Source organism: Triturus cristatus, chromosome 8, assembly GCF_964204655.1.
Source record: "Triturus cristatus chromosome 8, aTriCri1.1, whole genome shotgun sequence".
NCBI classification, from domain to species: domain Eukaryota; kingdom Metazoa; phylum Chordata; class Amphibia; order Caudata; family Salamandridae; genus Triturus; species Triturus cristatus.
In genome coordinates, this window is record NC_140591.1 from 1459842537 (window position 1) to 1459866724 (window position 24188).

At 42.0% G+C, this 24188-nt stretch overlaps 1 protein-coding gene across 1 annotated transcript in view; it reads left to right on the forward strand.

Moving 5' to 3' along the window:
- LOC146805930 (retinal guanylyl cyclase 2-like) overlaps positions 1–24188 on the forward strand; it is a 468140-nt gene that overhangs the window by 292286 nt on the left and 151666 nt on the right. Inside the window, exons 9-11 of the mRNA XM_085620568.1 lie at positions 6346–6522; positions 11062–11218; positions 21815–21964. Coding sequence (XP_085476694.1) covers positions 6346–6522; positions 11062–11218; positions 21815–21964 — 484 coding nt within the window. The remainder of the gene's footprint in view (positions 1–6345; positions 6523–11061; positions 11219–21814; positions 21965–24188) is intronic.

Genomic DNA, 24188 nt, shown 5'->3' on the forward strand with positions numbered 1-24188 from the left:
TTTTGGTTTAAGTTGTGGACAGCAGTGGTGGGTAGGTCTGTGGTGATGTAGTTGAGGCAGTGGTGGATCTAACTGATGTACAGCTGAAGAGAATGCATCAGATCATTGCATAGGTCCTGCAAGCATAATGGTATGGGGCTGCCTGAGGCGACTGAGCCAGTTTCACACATATGTCTCCATTGTAATTGTAATTGACCCCCATCTTGCTCTTCTATGGTTAGGGTGTTTCATGCACGTCACATCATCTGGCAACTGATTCAGGCCATCCAAGATTAAGTCCAGAAGCATTTAGAGTGAGCAGTTGAGAGGAAAGATTATGGTAGGGAAGGCTTGGGAAAGGCAGCGGGGTGCACATCTTGGCACTGAATGACAGATGTTTATTGTCACCCAACTCAAAGATGCTCCTATTCACTGCAGAAGGATGGAAAATAGAGTTGATCTGCTGTGATTTGAGCCTGTGACTATAGGATCAAACAAAGATTTCTGTAGTTTGTGCAGTAATCCACCGAGCCATCAGACTCAGTACAATTAGAGAGAGTTATGAGCTGGTGAACTAAATCATTAAGTTCACGTGGTAAAATGCCAGACTGCCTTTTGTGGTGGCAGACCGCTGAAGCATCAAAGGAATTTATGGGGCTGGTGGTGGATGTAACCACAATGTTTTCCGAGGTGGTGAACTGGATCCCTGGATCTATTCTGAGGTGCACACATCTGCGAATATTAGAGCAACTGACCCACCGCTATCATGTGGTGTTTTATGTAGTTCATTCTGTAGTTGAGTGGCAGCAGATTGGCCGGGATGGGAGTTAGAACCAAGCCTCTGCAATAGATAGAAAGACTTGTTGGTGGTGATGTTGTACATAGTTTAAGTGTTTTTTGTATTACTGACCTGGAATTGAGAAATGCTTTTGTATAGGAGTATGCACTTGATGGAGCAAGGTATGTGTCAGAGGTAGATAGCCAATGGGAAGTTTTGGTACATCCTAATATGGTGCAACGGTGGTGAAAATTTAAATAAATAGTTACTGATTCGTCCATCCAAGATGTATCAGGACGTGGGCAAATGTGTTGAATGTTGTGTTGGGAAGTTGCTGGGGTGGCTGGTGCAGAAGAGTTGTGCCAGCCTCCGCTGGTGAGGTTCTATTCCAATTCAGCTTCAAATTCTTAAGCATGACTTATTTGGGTCGGTCTGATTAATGTAAGGAAGGTGAATGAATTAAAACCTTATTAATTTGTTATCATTAACTTTGGCTTCGTACGTTCTTCTAATTTAGTTTATGTCTGTTTTTATATTTTATTTTATTTTTTCAAATTATACTTAATTGTTATCTAGATCTCAATTTCCTTTCTCAGTATTCAGTTTTAAATTTAACAACACACTCTCAAAAAATAGATCAACTATTCTTGCATTGATTATTCAAGCTATATTCAAAATAGATTTTAAAGTTATTTAGATTGTCATTTCCTTTATTAATCTTAAGAATTTAACAAAACGCAACCCAAAGGCATGTCAAATATTCATGCTGTGTGTCTTCAATATATATGTAAAAGATTTTAGATTAGCATTTCATATATCCGCCTTTATTCTTAGGTTCAACAAAACAAACTCATTCTGTCACTATAAACAAGCATGCTACATTATTCATATGTTCCAGTATCTCAGGGAATCATCCCTGTATGTTTGATTCCGGAATCGTGTTTTTTTTATTTTTTACTATCAAATCCATTTAGAAGTTTCTTCCTGCAAAATCGACTTTCCATCGAAGCTTTTCAATGAGGTGTAAGACATCTCTTAACTTTCCACCATCATCCGTCCATTCCATCGAACGTCTTCTTTTAGCTAATAGTAAGCAAACTGAAAGAACTTGCAAAAATGTCAACAATTCGTATTATACTTAATTATGCAGCCTATCTGTTCCTTATTGAAGTTGTACATTAATGGAAATAGCTGTTACAGATACATAAGTGCAGGGGCGTGGTCCCATGCAAGGCATGAATCTGTTTCCTGTGAAGTTGCACATCTTCGCCACTAGTAGGTTTCGTTTCATCTCCTCAAATGTATCGGTGTCAGGGCATGGACGTCAATTCACCAGAATGCAAGGGGTAGCGGAAGTTACATCGCATGCCATTTGACCTTCACTATGACTCACACACACGCTTACAAATATTAACACATTCACACACTCTGGCGAACAAAAACACACTCTCACCCGCAAGCTTGCCTACAAAATACATTTCACAGCATGTTTTGCTTACCTAAGCTTCCAGATAGGGCCATATTCCAGCCAATGTACTCCATTTTTTATTACAGTTATAGTGAATAATATTATTCACTATTTGTATAATATAAAAAATGTCAGAAGCCAGGCAAGTGGAGCTAAAAACAGCGTCTTTTAGGAAGAGCTGACCCCTGTCTTTCTCTCTGAGGCCAGCGGTCGCAAAAGCAGTGACAGGGATAGCAAGGGGCAAGCCAGCGGGCGCAGCTGCGACTCCTAAATGACGTCCAACTGTCAGGGCCAGTCCTTCCACAAGGCTCTACCCACTGGCGGCACTACATTACCACACAAGGTTTTTAGAAATCCTCTGATAGGGAAAACGCTGTGGTCCTGGAATGCTGGAATCCTTACATTGATTGGAATCCATACATTGGGCCAGAAAGACTATATGAATCAGCTCATGTTCGCCTTTCACTGATACCTAATAGGTCAGCTGATAGCATGCCTTATCAGTGAACTCATATCCTAAAACAGCTTGCACCTTACCCAGCACTGGATGTCCAACACCTATGTAAATCTTAAACCAATCAAAATAGAATTTCAGCTATTCGCCACAAACAACAAGCAATGGCTACTCCAAACCTTGGTAAAGGACATGAACCGGGACACATGCGTATCCTAACTCTTATCTAATGTTGGGTCACTTGGACTCACACTGGCACCAAACTTACCCTCAATGAATACATTGGCAAGAAAATCAAGCTAGCCTGGTACCAGCTCCCTATTAAAGGAAGTGAAAATATTTCTCCCAGAAAGTGACTGCTGAACTGATGTTCAGGCCCTTGAACCCTGGGGCGGCTTCTCCATTAGTGTGGAGGAGCATCGCCCCACTGCTTTCTCTCAGTGCAAGAAGCAGAAACATAAAATGGTAAAACTACCATTTTATGTTTCTGCTTCTCGCACTGTGAGAAAGCAGAAGGGTTTGGTTGGAGGCGGGCAGGTGGGCGGGTCTGCACTAGGGCAGGAGTGGCTTGCCCACTGCTGAGGGCACTGAGTGTTTGGTCTGCCCTCTGGGGCCGACCAAACCAGTCATGGCCACTCTGCCTTTTCTCCATGTAGGCTGCAAATAGCCTACATGGGGAAAATGGTCTCCCCATAGGTGCCTGGCTGGTCGGCGTCTCGATCAATCACAACACTGCCATTGCAGCGTTGTGATTGGCTTAGGGGAGGGAGGCTGCCTGCTTCCTGTTGCTGCCGGGGGCAGGAGAGAAGGAGAACAGCAAAACGCGGGACCCGCGGACAGGTACATTTTTTCAACTTATTAACCACCACCCACCCCCCTCACCTGCGATCAATGCCGGTAGCGACTGCTTGAACCTTTGCATTTGAATGATGGAAATGTCCTGCTCAAAGACCTTCAATACTCCATACTTCCCACTGTGAAGGAATCCTGCACAACACAGCATGCCTTCTCAAGGGGCTGAAAAATATAACCAAATCACCCCCCTTGTGATGCTCCACTGGCTTACCTTGTCAGCCCATACCATCTTCAAGCTGCATCATCTACAAAACCATCATGACCAGCACCTCTGCCCATATGGTTGACAAGTGCACGCTCTCTGGAGGCTTTTGGCACATCCACAGCAATGACATCATCATCATGGAGATAAAGAAGTCAAGAAAGCAACAGGTCTTCTCCACCTTGCCCATCTATTCCATAATCCAAAGTGAAGTTCCAGTATTCATCATTACTGTCCAAACCCGGCCTCAATTTAGGAAAGAGCTGAAGACGCTCCTCCTAAAAGAAAACCATCTGATGATGCAGCAACAGTTCACTTTCACCCTTAGCAACCACATAGCCTTCCAATCACAAGTTGACTGTATCTTTACCATTTCCCCTGTAGTGTGGTTCATTCCTTCTGGGCAACGTTTTGCTATACCACATACATACATAAATCTATACGTATATGTGGTGACTATTGCTATCTCATCCACAGCTTTGTATAGAGAATTCACCACAGTTTCAAACTAGACAGTGAAAGAGTTTCCGGCCCAAGCAAATTTACAAAAATGTTCCTCACCTGCTTGAACCTCACATCAAAGCTCATGATTTGTGTATGGTTTTAAGTGTTTAGTGAGTAATTCTCAAACAAATTCACCACTTGTTCCATACCTTAAATTATGCAGTGAGCAAATTCTTTTCTATTCGTGTGATGTGATGAAGCCAATCTGTCTCCCCTTTGACCAGAAATTCACCATAATATTTTGTTTGTGGAGGTGGCATGCATTCTGCATTACTGATCTTAGTTTTCCTAAAGCTAGAATGACAGATAAGTGATTTAACACCCACTGCTGTTATCTGCAGTAATCTGCAGTCATGAGTTCAAAACTCTGAACACCAACTCAGCCTGCCCTGCTTCCTAGGTTGGCACACTGTGCATGATTAAATTATGTTTTAGTAACCTGTTATTTACAAGGCGGTGGTGGTGGGGCATTAGTACAGCATGTGCAGTGTCACAGAGCCCCAGTGATGTGAGAGACCCACTGCAATCCAATCATTGCTATCTTTCACTACTCACACTGAGGGTCAAGGGGGCCATCTTCCATTCTTTAATATGAGTACATGATACCCTTGCTAAACTACTGAAAAAGTATATTAACTTTTAGGTCATTCAACTATGGTCAACCTATCAAGATACGTGCATTGGGAGACCAAATGTTCAGGTCTGCTGTTAGAGTATGTTCTTACATGGAATGAAAGAATTGTGATAATTGAAATCTGTATGCTTTCACCATGCAACCTCATCCCTCTAATACTCCCACCAGCACACTTTATCTCCCCTGACAGTCCTAATATTGGCGTTTATTAGAATGCAAAAGCCCCTTGCATTTAAAGTTTCACATGAAGTATGCATGCCAACCCTTTGTATACTTGTACGTATGTGTGATGTATATAGCGCAAACCTAACTACAATGCAACAGAGAGCTGTATGGGAGAGAAGTATTCAAAAGGAGGATGATGGTGAGTGCTGGGCTCATCATGGGTCAGTGGAGTTATTATGGTGAGAGGAGGTGAAGGTAGAGAGATGACTGAAGACTGTTCTATAAGGAAAAAGGGGATTCCCTGTCAAACCAGGATAGGGGTATTGGGAATAGAGGTGGTTGCAGAATAGGGAGGGGGAGGAAGTGTGTGTGTCTAGAGAACAGAACGAGAGGGAAAGGCAGCAGGATGTTGTGGTTATGTGTAGTGTATGTGTCGATATTTGTATGTGTGTAGTGTAGATTTGTGTCAATGTCTTGTTAATGTTCTGGTAATGTTATGTTAATGTGTATAGCACATGACTCACCCTGGAGGTTATCTTGGCTCTAAAGCAATCGCTGAATGGGCCAAACCACAACTTTGTCTAGGTGAAGAGCCAGGTCTTCAGTTTCTTGAGGAATTCAACAACTGAGGAGGCAGCTCTGATGTGCAGGGGTAGCTCTTTCCAGGCGTTAGATGTGCGGTAGATGTATAACCACGCCAGATTTGGATCTGTGCATGAGGGGAGTGTGTGCAAGTAGGAGTCCGGCTGATCAGAAGAGTCTGGTAGGTTTGAGGAAGTTTATGTGGTTGTTGAGTTGTGTAGGGTCATATGGCATCCTCAGCTCTAGTGAGGTGTATGCCCTCCAAATATGCTGTAGGAATCATTTTGTGAACAGAAAAAACATTTACAGTGGATGGTGCTGGTAATTTGTTTTTAGTTTCTGCGCCTCGTTAACAGAAGGAATCCTTTATTAGAGAATTGGTAGCCCACCATCACCAATTCTACCTAACAAGTCTCCATATGGAGAACACTACCTTTTCTGTTGCAAGACAGACAGTGGTCTTATATGTGCAAAATATCACCAAATAGTGACCAGTGAAACAATCAAACAACACAATAAAATGGCAAGGAAAATCAGCTTGATAGAATACTTTCACAAACTCATTGCTTCTCTTTTGTGCCTAGACTCCACCGACCTGAAGAAGTCCCGATTGCCTAATTACCTACACAATCTCTATGATACCAGAGAGCCTCAGTGACTTTTTGGGCATCCAAAAAGAAATAAGTTGATGTTTGTTCTTGATCATGTTTTATTTTTCTTGTAGATGAAAGATTTGAGGAATGAAAACGTGAACCCGTTCCTGGGCTTTTTCTCGGATTGTGGCATCTTTGCCATTGTGACAGAGCACTGCTCGAGGGGAAGCTTGGAGGACCTCCTAAGGAATGAAGACGTCAAACTGGACTGGATGTTCAAATCCTCCCTCGTGCTGGATTTAATTAAAGTAAATGGGTGTATTTACTTAGTATCACTGGTAAAAACTAAAAGTGTTTGAACTCTTGGCCTTCTACTACTGTAGTCACTTAATGTCAAACTTGGAAGCCTATGTCTGGTACTTTGCCAAGTTCTATTGCAAAGAATGTTACAATTTCTCATAATGGTGGTGTCTTTTTTGGTGAGACTTTTACACAAAACCTGTAACTTCCTTGCAAGAAAACGTCTACAAAAATCAAAAATATCTATTTGGTGGAAGGATGCATTAATGTGCCACAAAAGTAGACATATCTTTTGATTGAATTGAGACCTCTGACATATTAAATATCAGTTGACCAATATTTGGGCCTGATTCACAGAGATAAGCTTAGATAAAAAATGTAAGTTTAGACCGGAAGTCTAACTTAGACCAAAAGTCTAACTTTACTTCTAAAGTTAGACTTTTAGGGGATTAGCAGAATCGGCCCGTTTGCGACTGGTAAAATGCTTTTTCCGATACATCATGCCCAAAGGCATTCGCAATTAAGGAAATCGCATTTTTTTGTAATTTCTTTAATTGCGAATGCAGTTAGGGAATCGCAAATTGCGATTCCCTGAACGCGATGCAACATGCATTCGCAAATTGGGTTTTCGCAATTTTGAATTGCAAATTACCATCAATTTCATGTTGATGGTAATTTGAAATTTCTTAGAAAAATGCATATAATTGCATTTTCTAAGTGCCATGTGGGCTAAAAACACGAATGCAACATTTTGTTGGGTTGTTTCTAAAGAGTCACAAATCCGCATACTTTCGACTGATGGCAACTGTACCAATTCAGGGTTAGTCATGCACTCAAGCAACTGCAAATGTCAAACATTTAGGTAAATATCCCTTGGGATTTTTGTTCAAACCAAAAAGACATAATTTTACAAAAAATCATAGCAATAAATCTCCTCCTGATAAAGTAACTTTAGTCCTATATACTAAAAGGACGAACAATTGATATTGTAGTGATGCTCCACTTTTACACTGGGTTCCTCAACAGTCATCATGGGTACAATAAAGCTTTTTTGTGTGTAGCTGTGTCGTACTGGATATGTGAGTGAGCCCTACTCCTGAAAATCCAGGAGAAGAGCACAATTTCCCTTCGAAAAAAGGATTGTGATTTTGATCCCCAGTTTTTATTTATGTACAGAGGTTTCAATAAACTCATTGGATTGGCATAATTAAAGTAATTACGCCGCTAATTATTATTATGATAAATATAATTCAGTCAAATTATTTTTTATTAATTATTCACAAATTATTTTCTCTGATTATACAGAGTGTTAATTAATAATCATATTTTCATACAAATGAACTTCTACAAGGCATACATATATAAGTTGTGATATACCTCAATCTGGCCACCGCAAGTGTTTCTTGCTCAGTCATCATATTGAGTTTCTAGAGGGCTGATTTCCATTTGGATCAGTTCTACTGCCACTACCCATTGTCAAGACTTTGGTGGTGGGAGTATCATAAGAACCAATTTCCAAGCAACTGATGTCAAACATGTGCTACCGAATAGAAAGGCCAGCAGACAGGGTTGGCTACAAGGAAACAAATAAAATATCAGGTGCCACAGTAAGTCCCTCCTAAGGCTTTATGTTAACTGTCCATCATATCTAGGAGTCGCAAATAAATACTGTGAAAAATTGTGTTCCTGGTTGATGCGGGTAAAACCTTACTCAAGCAGCAACCACAATCCTTGTCAGGGTGAAGTACAAGCAAATCCCAAATTAACCTGTGCTCAACCCTCTGGTAGCTTAGCACAGAGCAGTCAGACTTAATTTGGACGCAATGTTTTAAAGTATTTATGCAGCACTTCAAACAGCAATAAAGTGAAACTATAACACAACACAAATAGGGCGGATGGTGTAAAATCCTTCCTCCGATAGCCCCTATTCCATTGGGCAAGCATTGTAGGAAGTTCCACCAACAGAACCAACGTGTGTTCTGTTGACAAAATACTTACAGTTCACCGACTCTAAATGAAGTGGGCGGACTGTCAGTTTGGCAAACAGGGTACACTGTTGTGTATGCAACATATTACCCTGTCTGGCAGATTCTAAAGTAGGCCTGTGACCTTTTCACAGGGTACACAACAACATAGCACGGCCTAATGGCTCAGCACATGCCAAATCCCACTGCATTAAAAAGCAAACAGAAACGTGCAACGTGTTTTACTTATTGGCATCACTGCACAGTTGAAATTGTCATAGGGAATGTTGCAGTACTTGACAGCAATCAGTCCAAGCTTGTGATTTGGTAGCACTGAGGAGCTGTGCCGCTGAAAGGATGATTCTTCAATAGTGGAGAGATGAGTTCCTTTGGAAAGAGGAAAGATGGTGATTGTAAGATTATCTGTTCTTCTATTTTACTCTAATGTTCTCTTGCTCCCATGAATGTAGTAAAGAACAATTGAACTTAGCTGTTTCTGTCCTCTCTCTTGTATCATAGACTTTCAATCTCATCCTTGCTGACAGCATTGAATTTTTCATGGTGGAATGGCCCTTCTCTCTAAAATATCTGAAATCCCTTCCAGGCTGATAATGTGTAATCAACTTCCGAAATTTAGGAGGGGATTACATTAAGATCCTTCACAGAAATAGGATGATTAGTCTTAAAAATATAAAATACAGTAGGAAAAGGGGGGACCTATAAGTTATGGCAAAGAGAAACGTCAATTTCCTTGATTTGATTGGATCTTAAATGAAATTTTTATTTATGAATATTGTAAGAGTGATATTTAATGTTTGCAGATGGGCTCATATTGCACCTTTTTGGGCCGGCCCAGGGATTCACTCTGATCAAGTTGTTAAATAGGTGAGCTAGGCTGTTTGGGTGTCGAGCCATGTGACGTCATAAGGCTGGCCTGGTAGTAAGTACCACTTGAGGAGGATATCATGGTTATGCTTAATATCTTTGTGAGCCAGACTTACAAACATCCAGGAGCAATGTGGACCCAAAATGTGACTCAAATGTGTGGCATGTCAGGACTACATGTGTGTGAAAATTTCCAGATAGAATAGGAGACACCTCTGCCCATTTCAACATCTTGCTCATTATTCACAAGAGAAGTGCTTCCCACTTTGCAATTCCATTCTACATGCATGATGCTTTCTAAAGAACCTCCCGCTTCCTCATGCCTTCCTGGACAGCAAGATAGTCCACGAAGGCATAAGGAACACCAGGCATTCCGATAAGCCACCTAGATGTTAATCAGAATCCTGATCACAAGGGACAATTCTGATTGGAAAACGAAGTGCTATTTCAATTGACCAGAAGACAAAGCTGTTTTCACCATTCTGAATGGCTGTCTTCTGATCAATAATAATTGGTCCCTGTGTTTCGACGATTCTGTTTATCTGCGGTTGCCGTCCACGGAGGGTCAAATGGAGCACTAAGAATCCGGCTGTCGTTCATAACTCTCAGTGGCCTCCCCAGGCATTTTGTCTTGTATTTTTCTGTTCATAGACGTGGATCCAACAAAAGGCAGATTTGGTTTTCTTGGCGCTGTTTTTGAAGATTATGGGTTTTCTCATTATGAGGTTGAGATAGTTACATAATGCCGCATAATTAGCCCAGTGTTTCTTGATATATACACGTAAAGCCTTCACTGAAGGAAATATGGCAGGTGCAGAATTCACTGCATTCTTTTGTAAATGAGACATGCACTGGAAATTGCATACGAACACCTCCAAGCACACAATTGGGGGCCTCATTTATGAGGCATCTTGCGCCGCCGGAACGTCACTTTTCCCTAGCGAAGAAGCCTGTGTGATATTTATCAGGCAGCACTAAGCCACTTTTTTTTTGCTTATTGCTGCCTGATAAATATGGGTCCTATTCTGCAGCACACATAGAAAGAGGAAAAAGCCTCTTGTGAAGGTTTCCCATCCTGTACAAAAATAATCATCTCCGCAACGCAGGCACCCGTGCCCCATGGGTCAACGGTGCCTGCATTGGCACTCGGTAGCCCATTGTTCGCCGGCGCAGGGGAAAAGGACAAGAATGTGCCGTATCTGATAGACCATTAGACTGCATCACAACAAATGATGCCCTAGGTGTATAGTTTGCAGCGAGGTGAGTGATGCAACTAATTCAGTTTGCATTCTCACAGCCCATTTTGCCCACTTGCAAATTCTCTTTGATAATTAGGACCAGCACAACGCGCTGATCGGTGTGCAGATTGTAGGAATAATTGTGTGAATCTACGCCAAAATGTTGGAGTAAAAAATAGAAACTGAAAAGCATTTTAGCAATGTACGTGTTTTTATATAACTGCATTGTGATGAACATCTTTAAATGTGATGTGATTTCAAGGTCCTTTTAATGTTAACAGTAAGGGATGCATAGGAGCAGCCGAGAGAGTCGTGTGAGATAACTACTTAAACATGTATTGGCATTCTATCCAGCAGTCTTAAGTGTCATTTTTGGAAGTAATGCTTGCACACGACAGAGCTAACAGAAGTTAAGAGTTGTCCCTTACGCTTGTAATATATTTCACTTGCAAATTTGCAGGGAATGAGATATTTACATCACCGGGATTTCCCCCATGGACGTTTGAAGTCTCGGAACTGTGTAGTAGATGGTCGATTTGTTCTCAAAATTACAGATTATGGCTATAATGATATCATGGAAACGCAGAAATGCCCTCGTGCTCAACCAGCGATAGGAGGTACGTATGGCAACAAATAAAACTGCATGAGAAAATAAACGTTTGTGGCTCGTTAGCAGGTATAAGCAACAACTGGTTCTGACATGGCTGGACAGGATTTGTGGAGCTAACCTACTGACCGACCGCCTACGAATTGGATACATTCATTTTATTATGAAATTAAAATTATTGAGTGTGCTTTTGTACAGTATGCAACGCAAATGACAATGCAAAACCTTGTTTGACATTTGGGTGCCAAATTGGTGCTTCCGTCTGCTACAGCACAAACAAACACAAAAAGAAAAGAGCACAGCTTCTTAAAATGCAGCCTAATGGCAAACACCACCACCAGGCAGTTTATCAAATTTAGATTTTGTTTTTAGGGTGTTTGAGGCACTGTCCGAAAGATCTAACCAAAGTGGATAATTTTATCTTCCAAACTTAGGTTCATTAGGTTCTCACAAAGGTTTTCTCAGAAGTCTGCAAGCCCACTCAGCTGAATGTCGGGGTACACCAAATACCAAGGCTGTCTAGTCTTGATTCCACCTCATGCCTCTTTCATCCAACACCCTACACTCCCTTCCCTCTTTATCCTGCTCTTGCAAGTTCTTTTTCGCCAGTGCTTTCTCATTTTGTCACTGTTTTTCTGTCTCTCTCCTCTGCTCCTCTTTTTGCGTTTTTCTTTCTCCTGCTCTGAGTCAAAGTCTGAGTGGAAACTAAGGGGTCGATCACGAATGCGGAAGGACTGCCACTGCCAGCCATGCGGTGGCGGTCCTTCTGCAATCAGACCGCGATTTTTCCCCACCACATTAAGATGGCGGGGGGAATCGAGTTCTGACCGCGGTGGACGCAAAGACTGTCCGCCACGGAACCGCCACAGGCAATCGTTGCGATTGCCTGGCGGAGTGGTCTGCATTCATGAAATGGTGGCGGCGCCTAGCAGGCACGGTCCGCCAAATCACGATGCCTTTCCGTGGAGGGTAAACTGCCATTGAAAGGCTGGTGGAGATTGGTTTTGGGGGCCCGATGCGGGCCCTCCCTTGTGTTGGGGGAGGTGTGGGTGCACTGGGGGGTACCAATGGTACCCCCCTACATGTCACTGCACCAAGTGACAGGCACCGTGTGGTGCCTGCCACATAATGCAGTGAAATGCACAACATGCTATTTTGACATCATGGCGGGTGACTGCTGTCAGCAGCACCCGCCGCAATGTTAAAATGCAAAATGGCGGTCGCATCCTGATTTGGTGTGTGGAACCGCCGCATTTATTGTGGACGGTCCCGGTCACCACCACAATTGCGGATGAACTCCAGTCCGTCCGCCATCGTAATGAAACCCTAAGTGCTGGTCTCGAAAATTAAGTGCCGGTGGGCCCCACCTACAACCAACTGATCAAATTCAGAACCGGATGGCTGTGCTGTGTTCTGTGCTAAGTAACCATCATTAGGAAAGTGAAGTTAAACTGGTTCCTCTTCAATCAGTGAATATATTTCTTTGCATTATGGGAGATGAGTTGAAGACCCCCAAATGTTGCTAGCAAACTCTAGGGACAATTCACAAAGCGTTTAAACTATTTAATTGTATCTTACTACTGTCCTACTTAAAAATTACATCTCAGTTTCAAAGCCTGTTTCACAAATAACTTTTTATGGGTATCTGTGTTTCTTGCAAACTTACATAGGACCAGGGGCGGCCTGTGCTGGTAAGAGCAGTGGGGTGGTGGTCGGGGGGGACTCGACAGATGGTGACTTGGGAAAATTAATTATGTATTTAATTTTTCCTCCTTGTCCTCGACAGGGTCCCCCCATCCCGCTTCACCGCTCTTACCTGCAAGGCCGCTTCTGCATAGGACCTTAGGCCCTATCTTGTTCCCTGAGAAAGCTTATGTTGCAGTCGATTACGACAATCCTAGGGCAGAAAATAATGCCACTCTCCTCCACGCCACCCATACATAGCTAATTTGCATATTAATGATCGGCTACAAAAGACTACTAAATATTTTGCAGATGGCAATTTGAGCTCACACACTCAACAGCTAAATCGTTTTACTGCACTTGTAGATCATGCTATATATTTTTTGGAACATTTTCATGTTCCTCTGAAGACACTTTAATTTCTACTAAGAACAGAAACTATATATGAAACAACACACTAACATTCAGATAGATTTGAAAAGGTAATACATTATATGTCTATCCATACCCATCATTGTTCCTGCCTATGCATGCACATAGTTTACAACTGTTTTGTATATTCACATAGATTTTATTGCATGCGTAGAGCATACGTGCAATAATATAATCTATATTTGAGTGAAATTCATGTAGTTGCTAAATTAGGAATATTTTGTTAATCCAAAGGGTACATTATGTTCACAGCATGTATGGGATGCTTACAAAGGATTAGGAATATTGTAGTCATTTGTTAGGAAACATGACTGTGCTTTTTAACTTATATGTACATAATATTACTGTAGCTGGTAATACAATCTCAATATATTGATATACCACTACACACACAATTCTACAATAATACTGGTATGTTCAGGTTTAGAGCAGAAATGACAGGGTTAAGCTTAGATTTATGGTACGAGATAGGGATGGGTGTAGGATTAGTCTTACACCGGTGGTTAGGGTCCTGCTTCTTACAGCCTTCATTTGTGAGCAAGAAAACACACATTTACTTATTGTTTATGATTCTCCTCATAGAATTGATCTTCAGGATTAACTACAGTGAAAACCATTTTTTGCACATTCAACCTTTTTTTGTAACCTGCAAAATATGTTTGCAGTAGAGTACTCACACAGGTTATACTCAGTGTCTGTGGAGATGTGTTAGGGGACACAAGAGTATGTGCTGTAGAACATGTCACACAGTGGTGGAGACTATTGAGCCATAGGGAAACTAAGTTGCTAATTTTGAGGGAAACACACATGAAAGCGATCAATACAAGGGGTGTGTTGTGGGTTGGTAAGTTGAAATATGCTTATACTGGCTGAGGCCTTCTGCAAGATTGATGCACAACGTGAGACATTACGAGCATGCAAGATATTTGTGTGTTGTGCAATTAAAACAACACAATGTTGTCCTAAGTCAAATAGTATTGCAGGATTCCGCACTAATATAGCACGTGCAGGTTCTAGTCACATACATTCTCAGAAAATTCTCAGAAAATGACAAAGGCGATGAAGGAATATCTTTCAGAAATAACCTAAGTGTAGATGGATTCCCAAAGTAAAATAAAGTTCAGAGAAGTCTCACGATTTGTTTACGTTTAAAAGATGAAAATCAAAAATAGAAGGACGTGGGATTTGGGTTGGAGCATTGTGCATTATTAACCTCCTAACTCCTAACCTCCTAACTTTTTGCCGTAAAAGCCTGGAATGAGCTCCCATTTCATTTGAGAAATGCCAATAATCTGTAAAGTTTTAGAAAGGACTTAAAGACCTGGCTTTTTTGATAAATAATCCTGCCTGCCCTGGCCTTGCCTAAAGAGAAGTAACTAGCGCCAGGACACCTTAGGGTAATCGTGCGCTTTAGAAATCGCCTTAACATTAACATTAACATTAACATACAGTATATCTAAAGTAAAATGCAAAATGAAAACATGAGAGCAAGATGTCTAAGAGAACCCGTCCCGTAATTGAGTAAGGATGAAGAATGATAGTTGAACCAGTATGAAAAAGTGATAAATAAAACTTGATTTACATTATTTATCCCCCATTAGCACAATTCAAGAAAGATAGCATTTTAGTTTAAGAGTTTAAAGAAAGGATGAGTTGGTTGAAGAAAATGCAGTTTAGGGTTGGCCCTCTCTTGGTCCGTGAACTAACTGCGAAGTGGAGCCCCCTTATCAGACAATTGCGGATTGCCCCTGCTGTGAGGCACCAAAAGAGAGCATGGCCCATCTCATGTTTGCCTGCCCAGCAAATAACCTAGCTAGATCCAGATGGTTAAAACCCATCTGTAGGCAGCTGGGCACTTTTGATCATTGTGCTGCATTGCGAATTCTGAAATCAGACTCAATGACCCTTTTCGCTTGCGGTGTGGCAAAGTACTTTAGTTGGTCTGGCTTGTCAGGACCAAATTCTTACGGAGGGAGGTCTGATATTGCATTGTGGATTCTTCCTATTATGGGGCCGAATCCGATCTGGGTCAGAAAGCTCTCCGACCGAGCCGGATCCGGAGTGTTTTCCGATGGAGCCGGACTCCTGCAGTCCGACCGAGCGAGTACGATGCGGCCGTATGCTGCCGGACTCGGTTCGGTCGGACTCCCATAGAAGTTAATGGGAGTCGGTCGTACGACGCGTACATGGGCTCCCATTGACGGAATGGGTACGTCTCGCACAAGGGCACCCTCTACAGTGGGTACGCATCGGTGCCATCTGCACCGTACATGCCTGTGTTGGGGAGACCCTTGGGCCTCCCCCTGTGTCCGAGTCATAAGGCTGCGGGTGATGGGGGTTCTGACGCGGAGCCCCATAGGCAGTTTCCCGGATGTTTTGCAAGCCGGAGGCTCCGACTCGATGCGGCTGTCTGAATCGAGCATCGTACTGGCTCAGTCGTTAAACGTCTCCATTGCGCGGTACGATTTGTGTCCGTACGGGTCGGACGGAGCAGTTCGGAACTGGATACGGGTCGGTCGGCGCTTATGCGTTCATTCGCATTGTAATTGGACCTCCGGACCTGTGTACGACTCGGTCAGAAAATAAGCCTCTAAATCGGATCCGATACTGCCAAACCCGATTCGGTGCCCTTCCGACCGAGATCGAAAGCGGCCCCTAAATGTTATAACTGGTTTTAAATAGACGAACAAGACAAAATGCATTGTCTTTTTTCTTTAATTAATAATTTTATACAATGAACACATTTTATTAACTATCGGAAGTATGAATCTATTTTATTTATCCTGGATTTGGGATTAGCACGCTAATGTTTTTAACTATTAGCGAAAGACTGAAGTGCCAATTTACTATGCTATGATGGATTTTACATACCTTGCTACAAATAATGTTTTTACGATAACTTGTATTTTTATTGTGGATTGTAAGAATGTTGATGCTTTTATGATACTTGTTATCAAAATAAAGCTATTTGACTGAGAAAAAAAAGAAAAGATGAGTTGGTTGAAGAATATGTTACAAGTTGAAGAAAACTAAATTCCAGTTTCAGGTTTGGAAATATGACAGAGGAGAGGATTCGAGACCAGTTTGATTTAAAATGTAATAGTGATAATATTTGAGTAGAGTTGTGTATGAAGGGCAAACCAAAAGTAGAGGAACTACGGTTAGTTGCCAAAAGAGTACAGCACATGCTAACATGTGAAGGGAAGTTGGGTGAATGTCAAATTATAAAATCATCTGTAGAAGAAGTAAAAGAGGAGAATGTGTGTGTGGTGAGTACAAAGGAAGATAAAAGAAATATCAGTTGGATAGTAAGCGGTAAATGTTTTTAATGTGGCAAGGTGGTACATAAGACAAATGGCAAAGAGTATTGAGATGGGAGCAATATGTAATAATTGTGGTGAGAGAGGGCATTTTATCAAATGGTGCAAGGGCAGAGAACGAAAGAGTATGCAAAGGGTGGTGAGAGAGATTTGCGATTAAGTGTTATTGAAAGTTGGACAAGGTTCAGAGAAACATCTTTCATATCAATTATTGGTGGATGAGGTTGAGAGAAATGTGATTCATGTTCCCACTAGAACATATTGAAATGTGATTCATGTTCCCACCAGACAAGTATTTTTCAAGAAAACATACAAGGAAAGGTTTGCGCATGAAAAGTGGTTATTGTAGGAAAATGTTCTGTTTTGCGTAATCATCTCCATTTATTGCTAGATTTTATTGCTGTTTTTTGGACCAGTGCCCAACACGTTCTTTGACCCCTAAAAATGCCAAATTGGCTATCATCCTAATTGCATATTTAATTTACCTGTGAGTATTAGGTACAAAGTGTACCCAGGGCCTGTAAGTCAAATGTCACTAGTGGACTTTAGCACATATTGTGCCACCACAAAAATGACAATGAAAAACATGACTGCAAGTCTGCCAGGTTTAAACTGAAAATGTGACCTGTCAAAAGAACCCCTTTTGTCAGACATAAACCCTCCTTTTAAATATTTATAAATCACACCTAAGTAGGCATTCAATCCCAGTAAGGCATGGTGCATGGTATTTAAAAGTAGGGCATGTAAATGGGTAATGTAAAACATGTCCTTACATTGACAGGGTACCAAAAGCTATTTTGGCTGTAGAAGGGTTAGGTGTTCCATTCGTAAACATTAGGATACATTATTGAAGTTGATAAAGTCAACCTAGAAACCAACTAAAAAGTTAATTCTTCAACTTTTAAAAATATTTGTTTTAAATCCAATTCATTGGTAAATTTGTGCTAAATGTTTTACAAAAGGAATTTTAAAAAGTCACCTTTAACTAGGTAAAGTCTCTCGAAGTCCATTTACATGAGCTTCCAACTGTTACCCAGGAGCCGAATAGCTCCTTATTGAGGTATGAACTTGATCCCAGAGCCGAGACAAAGGGCTTGACTGTGGGGAGGTGTTCTGTGCCTCTGACAAAATGCCATCTGGGTAGTGCCCAGCAACCTGTCACAGGCAGATGTAGCTAAACCTGGTTCCTGCCCTTCCTGTGTTCCCTAGAGCCAGTCAGGCACCAGGCTAAGTGGAAGAGGAGCTGTCCCCAGAACCAGGTTTGAGTGACCACAGAGGACGGGTAGCTTATTTCCCTGGCCACAACCCTATGGTGGTCACAGAAGCTCTGCACAGTGGAAGGAATGTTCTGCCATCTTGAAGTTAGGTAGAGATGGGCACTGTGGGATTTTATGCTGTAGGGCACACAGGAACTGCTGCAAAAGTGGGTAAGCATTTCCCTATTGGTTAGGGAGGTGCCATTGGTCATCCCTCCCTACAGGTTAGTGCCAGGCATTAATATTGCAGGCCTGGGTATTCTCTACAGGACACTATTGAACCTTTGGAGGACAGAAGAATGGATGTACCTGCTGTTAAGATCTGTGAGGAGACCTGAAAGGCTGGATCTGCTCTCACTGTAGCGGGGACAAAGGAGTAGGCTGCAAGGGTCAGTTGGGCGACCTCCTGTAAAGTTATAGGGATATCCTGTGACCCTTGGCTCTGTAAAAGTGTATTGCTCCTAACTTCTTGAAAAGTCTGAAGGTAGAAATTGTCACCAGATGAAGACACCAAAAGTATCTGTCTGGCGAGGGACCTTTCTTGGGCACAAATATTGAATTTCACCTGCTCTGAACTTACCCACCAAAAGACAACTGCTTCATCAAGACTTCGTTCTACAGCTATACAACCTCATGGACCCCATCTTGGCCACAGCCTGCTGCTTTGACGCACAGAGAATTGTTGACTTCCATTTCAGAGACTAAGGCAGAAGGGAAATTTCAGACTGGGACAAACCTGGCTTTGGTATCTGAACCGAAAAGAGAGCTATCCAAGGAGTATATTTGCAGACAATCGTTTACAATTTTGTTCTTCTCAAATTTAGAAATAATTAAAGGAGTGGAAAGTTGAATATAAGAAATCTTCAGTGTTTCATTCTCATGCCAATAGAGCCATTGAAAGGATGAACATGACTGTAAACGAAACAATACAATTGGCTAGAACCAATGGTTTGGACTGGAAACAAGAGTTTCAAAAACATATCAACTCACGCCAAATGGTTCCTCACATTGCCACAGGAAATACTCCTTTCAAACTTTTCAAGGGATGCATGTGGAAAACATCAGTGTGACCCGGGTGGATGCAGTGGGACTAAGGGAGCAGAGATAACATCCCTAGTGAGCAGAGAGTAACAGCGAACGGATCACAAAGTGTGAGAAAAGAGCGGTTTGATCAAAGGAAGAGTCTAGAAAACTTAAATAAAGAGGATGAAAATTGGGTGCAAATGTGTGCACCAGGAGAATGTGTTGATTGGTTCAAAGTTACCAAAAAGCTAAAGGTTTTTAAAATACTATCAAGACACATGATGGAAAATATGGAACATGCCAAAGCCGGATGCAAAGAAAAGGTATTGAATAACAAGATGAAAGAGAATTGAAAGGAATTTGATGTTGAAATAAGGCGAGGAAGTGATGAGACACTCTCTGAGAACATGAACAAGAGTGAACCTTTCAGAGCTTCCAATAAACCACATCATCTGCAAGATTGTGAACTGAAATTAAGAAATGTTCTTCATTAACTTGTGTGTTGTTATACATGATGTATGATTAAATATTTGTTTTAATTTATGTTACAAATTGGCTTATTACTAGAAGGGAGAAGTGGGGTGTCTTCCTTAAATAGTTTTCCCTTATGGAATGTGGCTGTGGAATGTTCCGACACAGAGAACATAGTTAGCGAAGGTTCTAAGTTCTATAGACACCACTCATAGACATTGCCAGAACCCACAACATCAACATCATCTCCTATGCCGACAATACTCAGCTCATCCTCTAGCTCTCAGCGGACCCCTCCTCAATGAAGACCAACATCTCAGCCTGTATGAAGGACAACTGCCTGAAGCTCAACACACACAAAACTGAAGTGCTGATCTTTGCCAGCCACACCTCCCTCTGGAACGACTCCTGGTGGCCAACGGAACTCAGACCCACCCCCACTCCGAAAGACCACGCCTGCAACTTTGACATCATCCTGGAAAGCGAACTCTCCATGAAACATCAAGTCAATGCCATCTCCTCAGCCTGCTTCTACACTCTCCACATGCTCCGCAAAGTTTTGAAGGAAAACAGTGATGCAGGCCCTCATCACCAGCCAACTGGACTACAGCAACACACTCTATGCAGGCACCACCATTTTAGCTCATTAACAGATTTGAGATGAACCAGAACGCAGCAGCTAGACTGATCCTCAACTTGCCCAAGAGGACCCACATCACCCAGCACATGAAGGACCTCCACTGGCTCCTCATCAAGAAGAGATCTCAATTCAAGCTCCTGACCCATGCCTACAAAGCCCTCCATGACACAGGACCCGCTTACATGAACCGCTGCCTAAACTTCCACCACCCCCTCAGAAACATCCGATCCGCCCACCTTGCCTTCGCTCAGGTACCACCGCTGCCACTCTGGAGGACGCTTCTTCTCCCACCTTTCCACCAAGTCTTGGAACACCCTTCTCCTCCACCTCCGCACTTCACCCTTGCTATCTGACTTCAGAAAGGGACTCAAGACCTGGCTATTCGACTGACACTTGCAGCACAGTGCCTGCATACCCTCTTGGGTGACAAGTCGTGTTATACAAATACCATTTGATTGATTGATTGATAGATGTTAGTTGGAAACAGCCCTCTTTGAAGGAGTGTTAATAATAAGGTTACTTTAAATTGCCTACAGTGGACTGCCATTTTGATATTTAACTAAGATTAAAACTACTACAAGATTGAGATGAGTTTCCCAGTGGAAGTGATCATACTAAATGTTTGAGACTTCCCACAGGTAGCGACCGTTATTTGCTTCGAATGGCGGGGTGGCCGGGGGGCATGAGGGATGGCATAGGGGTCGCAAAGAGAGGGGGTGAATAAAAAATAATAATAATTCAAAAACATATCTTCACGTCCCGCGTCGTGCTCCTTTGCTCCTTCATCTTCTTCAGGCACAGGCTCCCAGCATGCCCTGCGGCCAAGCCTGAAGCTGATCTCTCATGAGAGCAGCTTCAGGATTGGCCTGAGTGCTCTCGATTAGCGCTCCAGGACAGACTAGGAGCCTGCGTCTTCTCTCTCCAACCCGAGCAATGCAGCTGGGGTTGGAGAGAGCTTCACAGCACATAACGGTTTGGCCGGCCTGAGACAGCCATCCAAACTGTCATGTGCAGTGAAAGAAGTGCACACACCACTTCCCTCAGTGTTGTCACTCTCCAGGCCCCACCACTAAGACGACAGGAAAGAAGAAATAAAACAAATGTTGTTTTATTTTTCCTTTCCTTACGTTTATGGCGAAGGCGATGCTCCTTCGCCATAGCGGAGGTAGCGGTGCTGCACAAAGGTCAAACTTTATGGGTGTTACAAACATTTTACCTGGCAAACACTGCACACTCTCCTATTTTCCTCTTTTCCTTTATAGAAAGGGAAAATATGCCATGGCTACGGGTTTTCATCAAGTGTAATTGGAATTTGTGGTCAGAAACAAAAAATTTGTAGGTACACATAAGGTATTTTTTTATTGAACTAAACCTGCTACTTTATATATGTTCACCTATGCTGCATTGTGATCCCATGGCTACTTCTATAACACTACCCTGTTAAACACCCATGTGGATTTTGCATGTGAGAAAAGTATCCATGTGCTGCATACAAGATTGCATACAATACTTGAGTGATATTTTGTGACATGTTGTTAATTAAATGTACATTACTTATGAGAAAAGTACAATCTTTCCAGGCACTTATACATGGAAAGTGCATTGTGTATTTGCCCATTGTGCATAGTCTACATGCGCAGTAGTGAGATTCCAAAGCAGCTACTCCACCACTCAAAGTCAAGGACAGCATTTCACTGTTGTGTTGTAGAGCCCTAGAGGATGTCTTCATTGCTCTCTGTTGTTACGCCTTGCAGTCACATTTGAACGGTTTTGTTTTTCAGAATTGTTTTGGACAGCTCCAGAATTATTAAGAGACCAATCTCTTGCCAGAAGAGGTACTTTCAAAGGAGATGTTTACAGTTTTGCTATAATTTTACAAGAAGTAGTTGTCCGCGGTCCTCCATATTGTATGTCAGGGCTTGGTGCTGAAGGTACGTGTTTTCAGAGTAAAATGTTTCATAGATTTCTATCTTTCTAGAAATGTATACAAGAGCATTATTGCTATAAGTTTTTGTTTTGTTTGTAGCTTGTGACATTACATGGTTTTGTTCAGGAAGGAATTTTTTCTGTAAATACCTTAGGAGTCACCTAACGCATTGTGATAAACTGAGGATCACATCAAAATAAAGTGATAATGTTGAAGCACTATATTACATAGGGGTGGGCAGAATTTGCGTAGTCGCGCTATGCAAAGCTCCGCGAAACGCAAAAAAATCTCCACGAGCACGCAGAGTACCGGCCGTTCGCGATGCTTTTTTCCTCTTCGCGAATCCAATTTGCGTGCTCGGGGGGAAATATCTTGCGAACATGCACTTTGAAAGCGGAAACAAGCAAAAAATTCCGAGAAGCCGCTGATCGCGGAATTTTTGGCAATTCCACGTTCTCCTGGGAACATGAAATTGCCCAAATTACCCAAATTCCGCGAGCGAAACGGAATCTACTGCCCAGGCCTAATATTACATACATATTCAACATTTACTATAAATAGATAATTTGGAAGTACCTTGCTTTAACAACATTACCTCATGCCTTTTTTACGTGTTGACAGAAACCACTCATGGTTATGGAGATGTGATGTGGTAGACTTGCGGCACTCATTCGGTTCTCAAATCGAGTTGCGGATCAATTCTCTCATTCTGGCAGACATTTCAATGAAATGCTTCCAAGCACTAAGGGGCATATTTATGAGAGGCTTGTGTCACGTTTGCATCCTCTAAGTCAGATTTATGTAGCCACATAAAACCACATTGTGTGGCTTTGAATGGCTTCATAAATCTGGAGTAAGGCAACGCAGTGCAAATCGCTGTGATGCCCTACTCTGTTCACCGGAGTCATTCCACAGGCGTTGCAGTGGGTGTTCCCAAGCAAATTTCATGGTTTATGATACTTTCCCAGATTTACCAAACCTGGTAAACCTGGGAATGCGCCAAAAAGACACACATCCCCCAGATAGGTGTAACAAGAAGAAATATCTTTATTTCTCTTCGTTTTTTCCTCTTTCTACATGTGCTTCAGCTACCACACTCTTCCATTTGTTGTACCATTCTGCACAAGTCTTCCCTCAGAAAACAAAGTGGAATTGTGATACAGGCCTTTAATTTAGTACACAGTGGTGAATGAAGTGATGTGAAATGAGACTTAGATCAATTCAGAAATACAGAAGTCTATGATGCCGGAGGACCATTAAGTTAATAAAAATATTTAACTGTCATTTAAATAACATAAGGCCCCATGTACTAAGGAGCATTCACAAACCACAATGTGCACTTTGGACACCGACTGGTTTGTGAATGGGTATGAAATTTACAATGGTCCCATGTGGTACAGGGTCACATTGCAAACTGCATATTGAAAGGGTATCTCAAAAATTCCTGCCTAATGAATTATAATTAGAATATACAACTCCCTGTGATTGACTGCAAATATATGGATGGTTCCCTGCAAAGAACAGCAGACTATCATCCTGGTATTTACTTTCCCAAATTATAATCATATTTTTAAAGCAGTACTTGCCCATTGAAGGAACAGGTGCGGCTTGATTTTCTTTTCCCTTTTAGGAACACAGCGGGGGAGCATGTAGTGGTCTCCTAAGTCTCTGCCTACTTTCCCGAGGCTGCCCAACATGATTCCCTATGGGCAGACTGTTCCGCCGAGGATGCTTCCACTTTGCAAGTAATTCACCAACCTTTTTGACTTGTTGGTAACTGAAATTTTGTTTGCTACCACAATTGCACTCGCAAACCTCTGATATAAACCATTGCAAAATGCAATTAAGGGCAGACACGACTTTCACCCTTCCAACTAATTGCGATGGATAATGACTTGCAACCCCCCATTTTTTGAGTTGGAAAGGCTTTTCCGTCTCATAGAAGGAGGTTTAGTATATGAACCAACACCATTTGTAATTGCAAGCCTTTTGATTTTGTGAATTTATGGTTTTGAAATGCAGATGTATTTAGTACTATATATAGCCCATGATAAGAATGAAAAAAAAAGAAAAATTATGGAATCCAGTCAACATACAAAAGCATAACAAGTCGATATAATAAGGTAATACTAACTGAGAGCATAAAAGATGAAGCAGAATGAAAAACTCAATCAAATTACTTCATGTGCTGGTGATTGCTCCCAATGACTTGGCCATATAGTGGCACA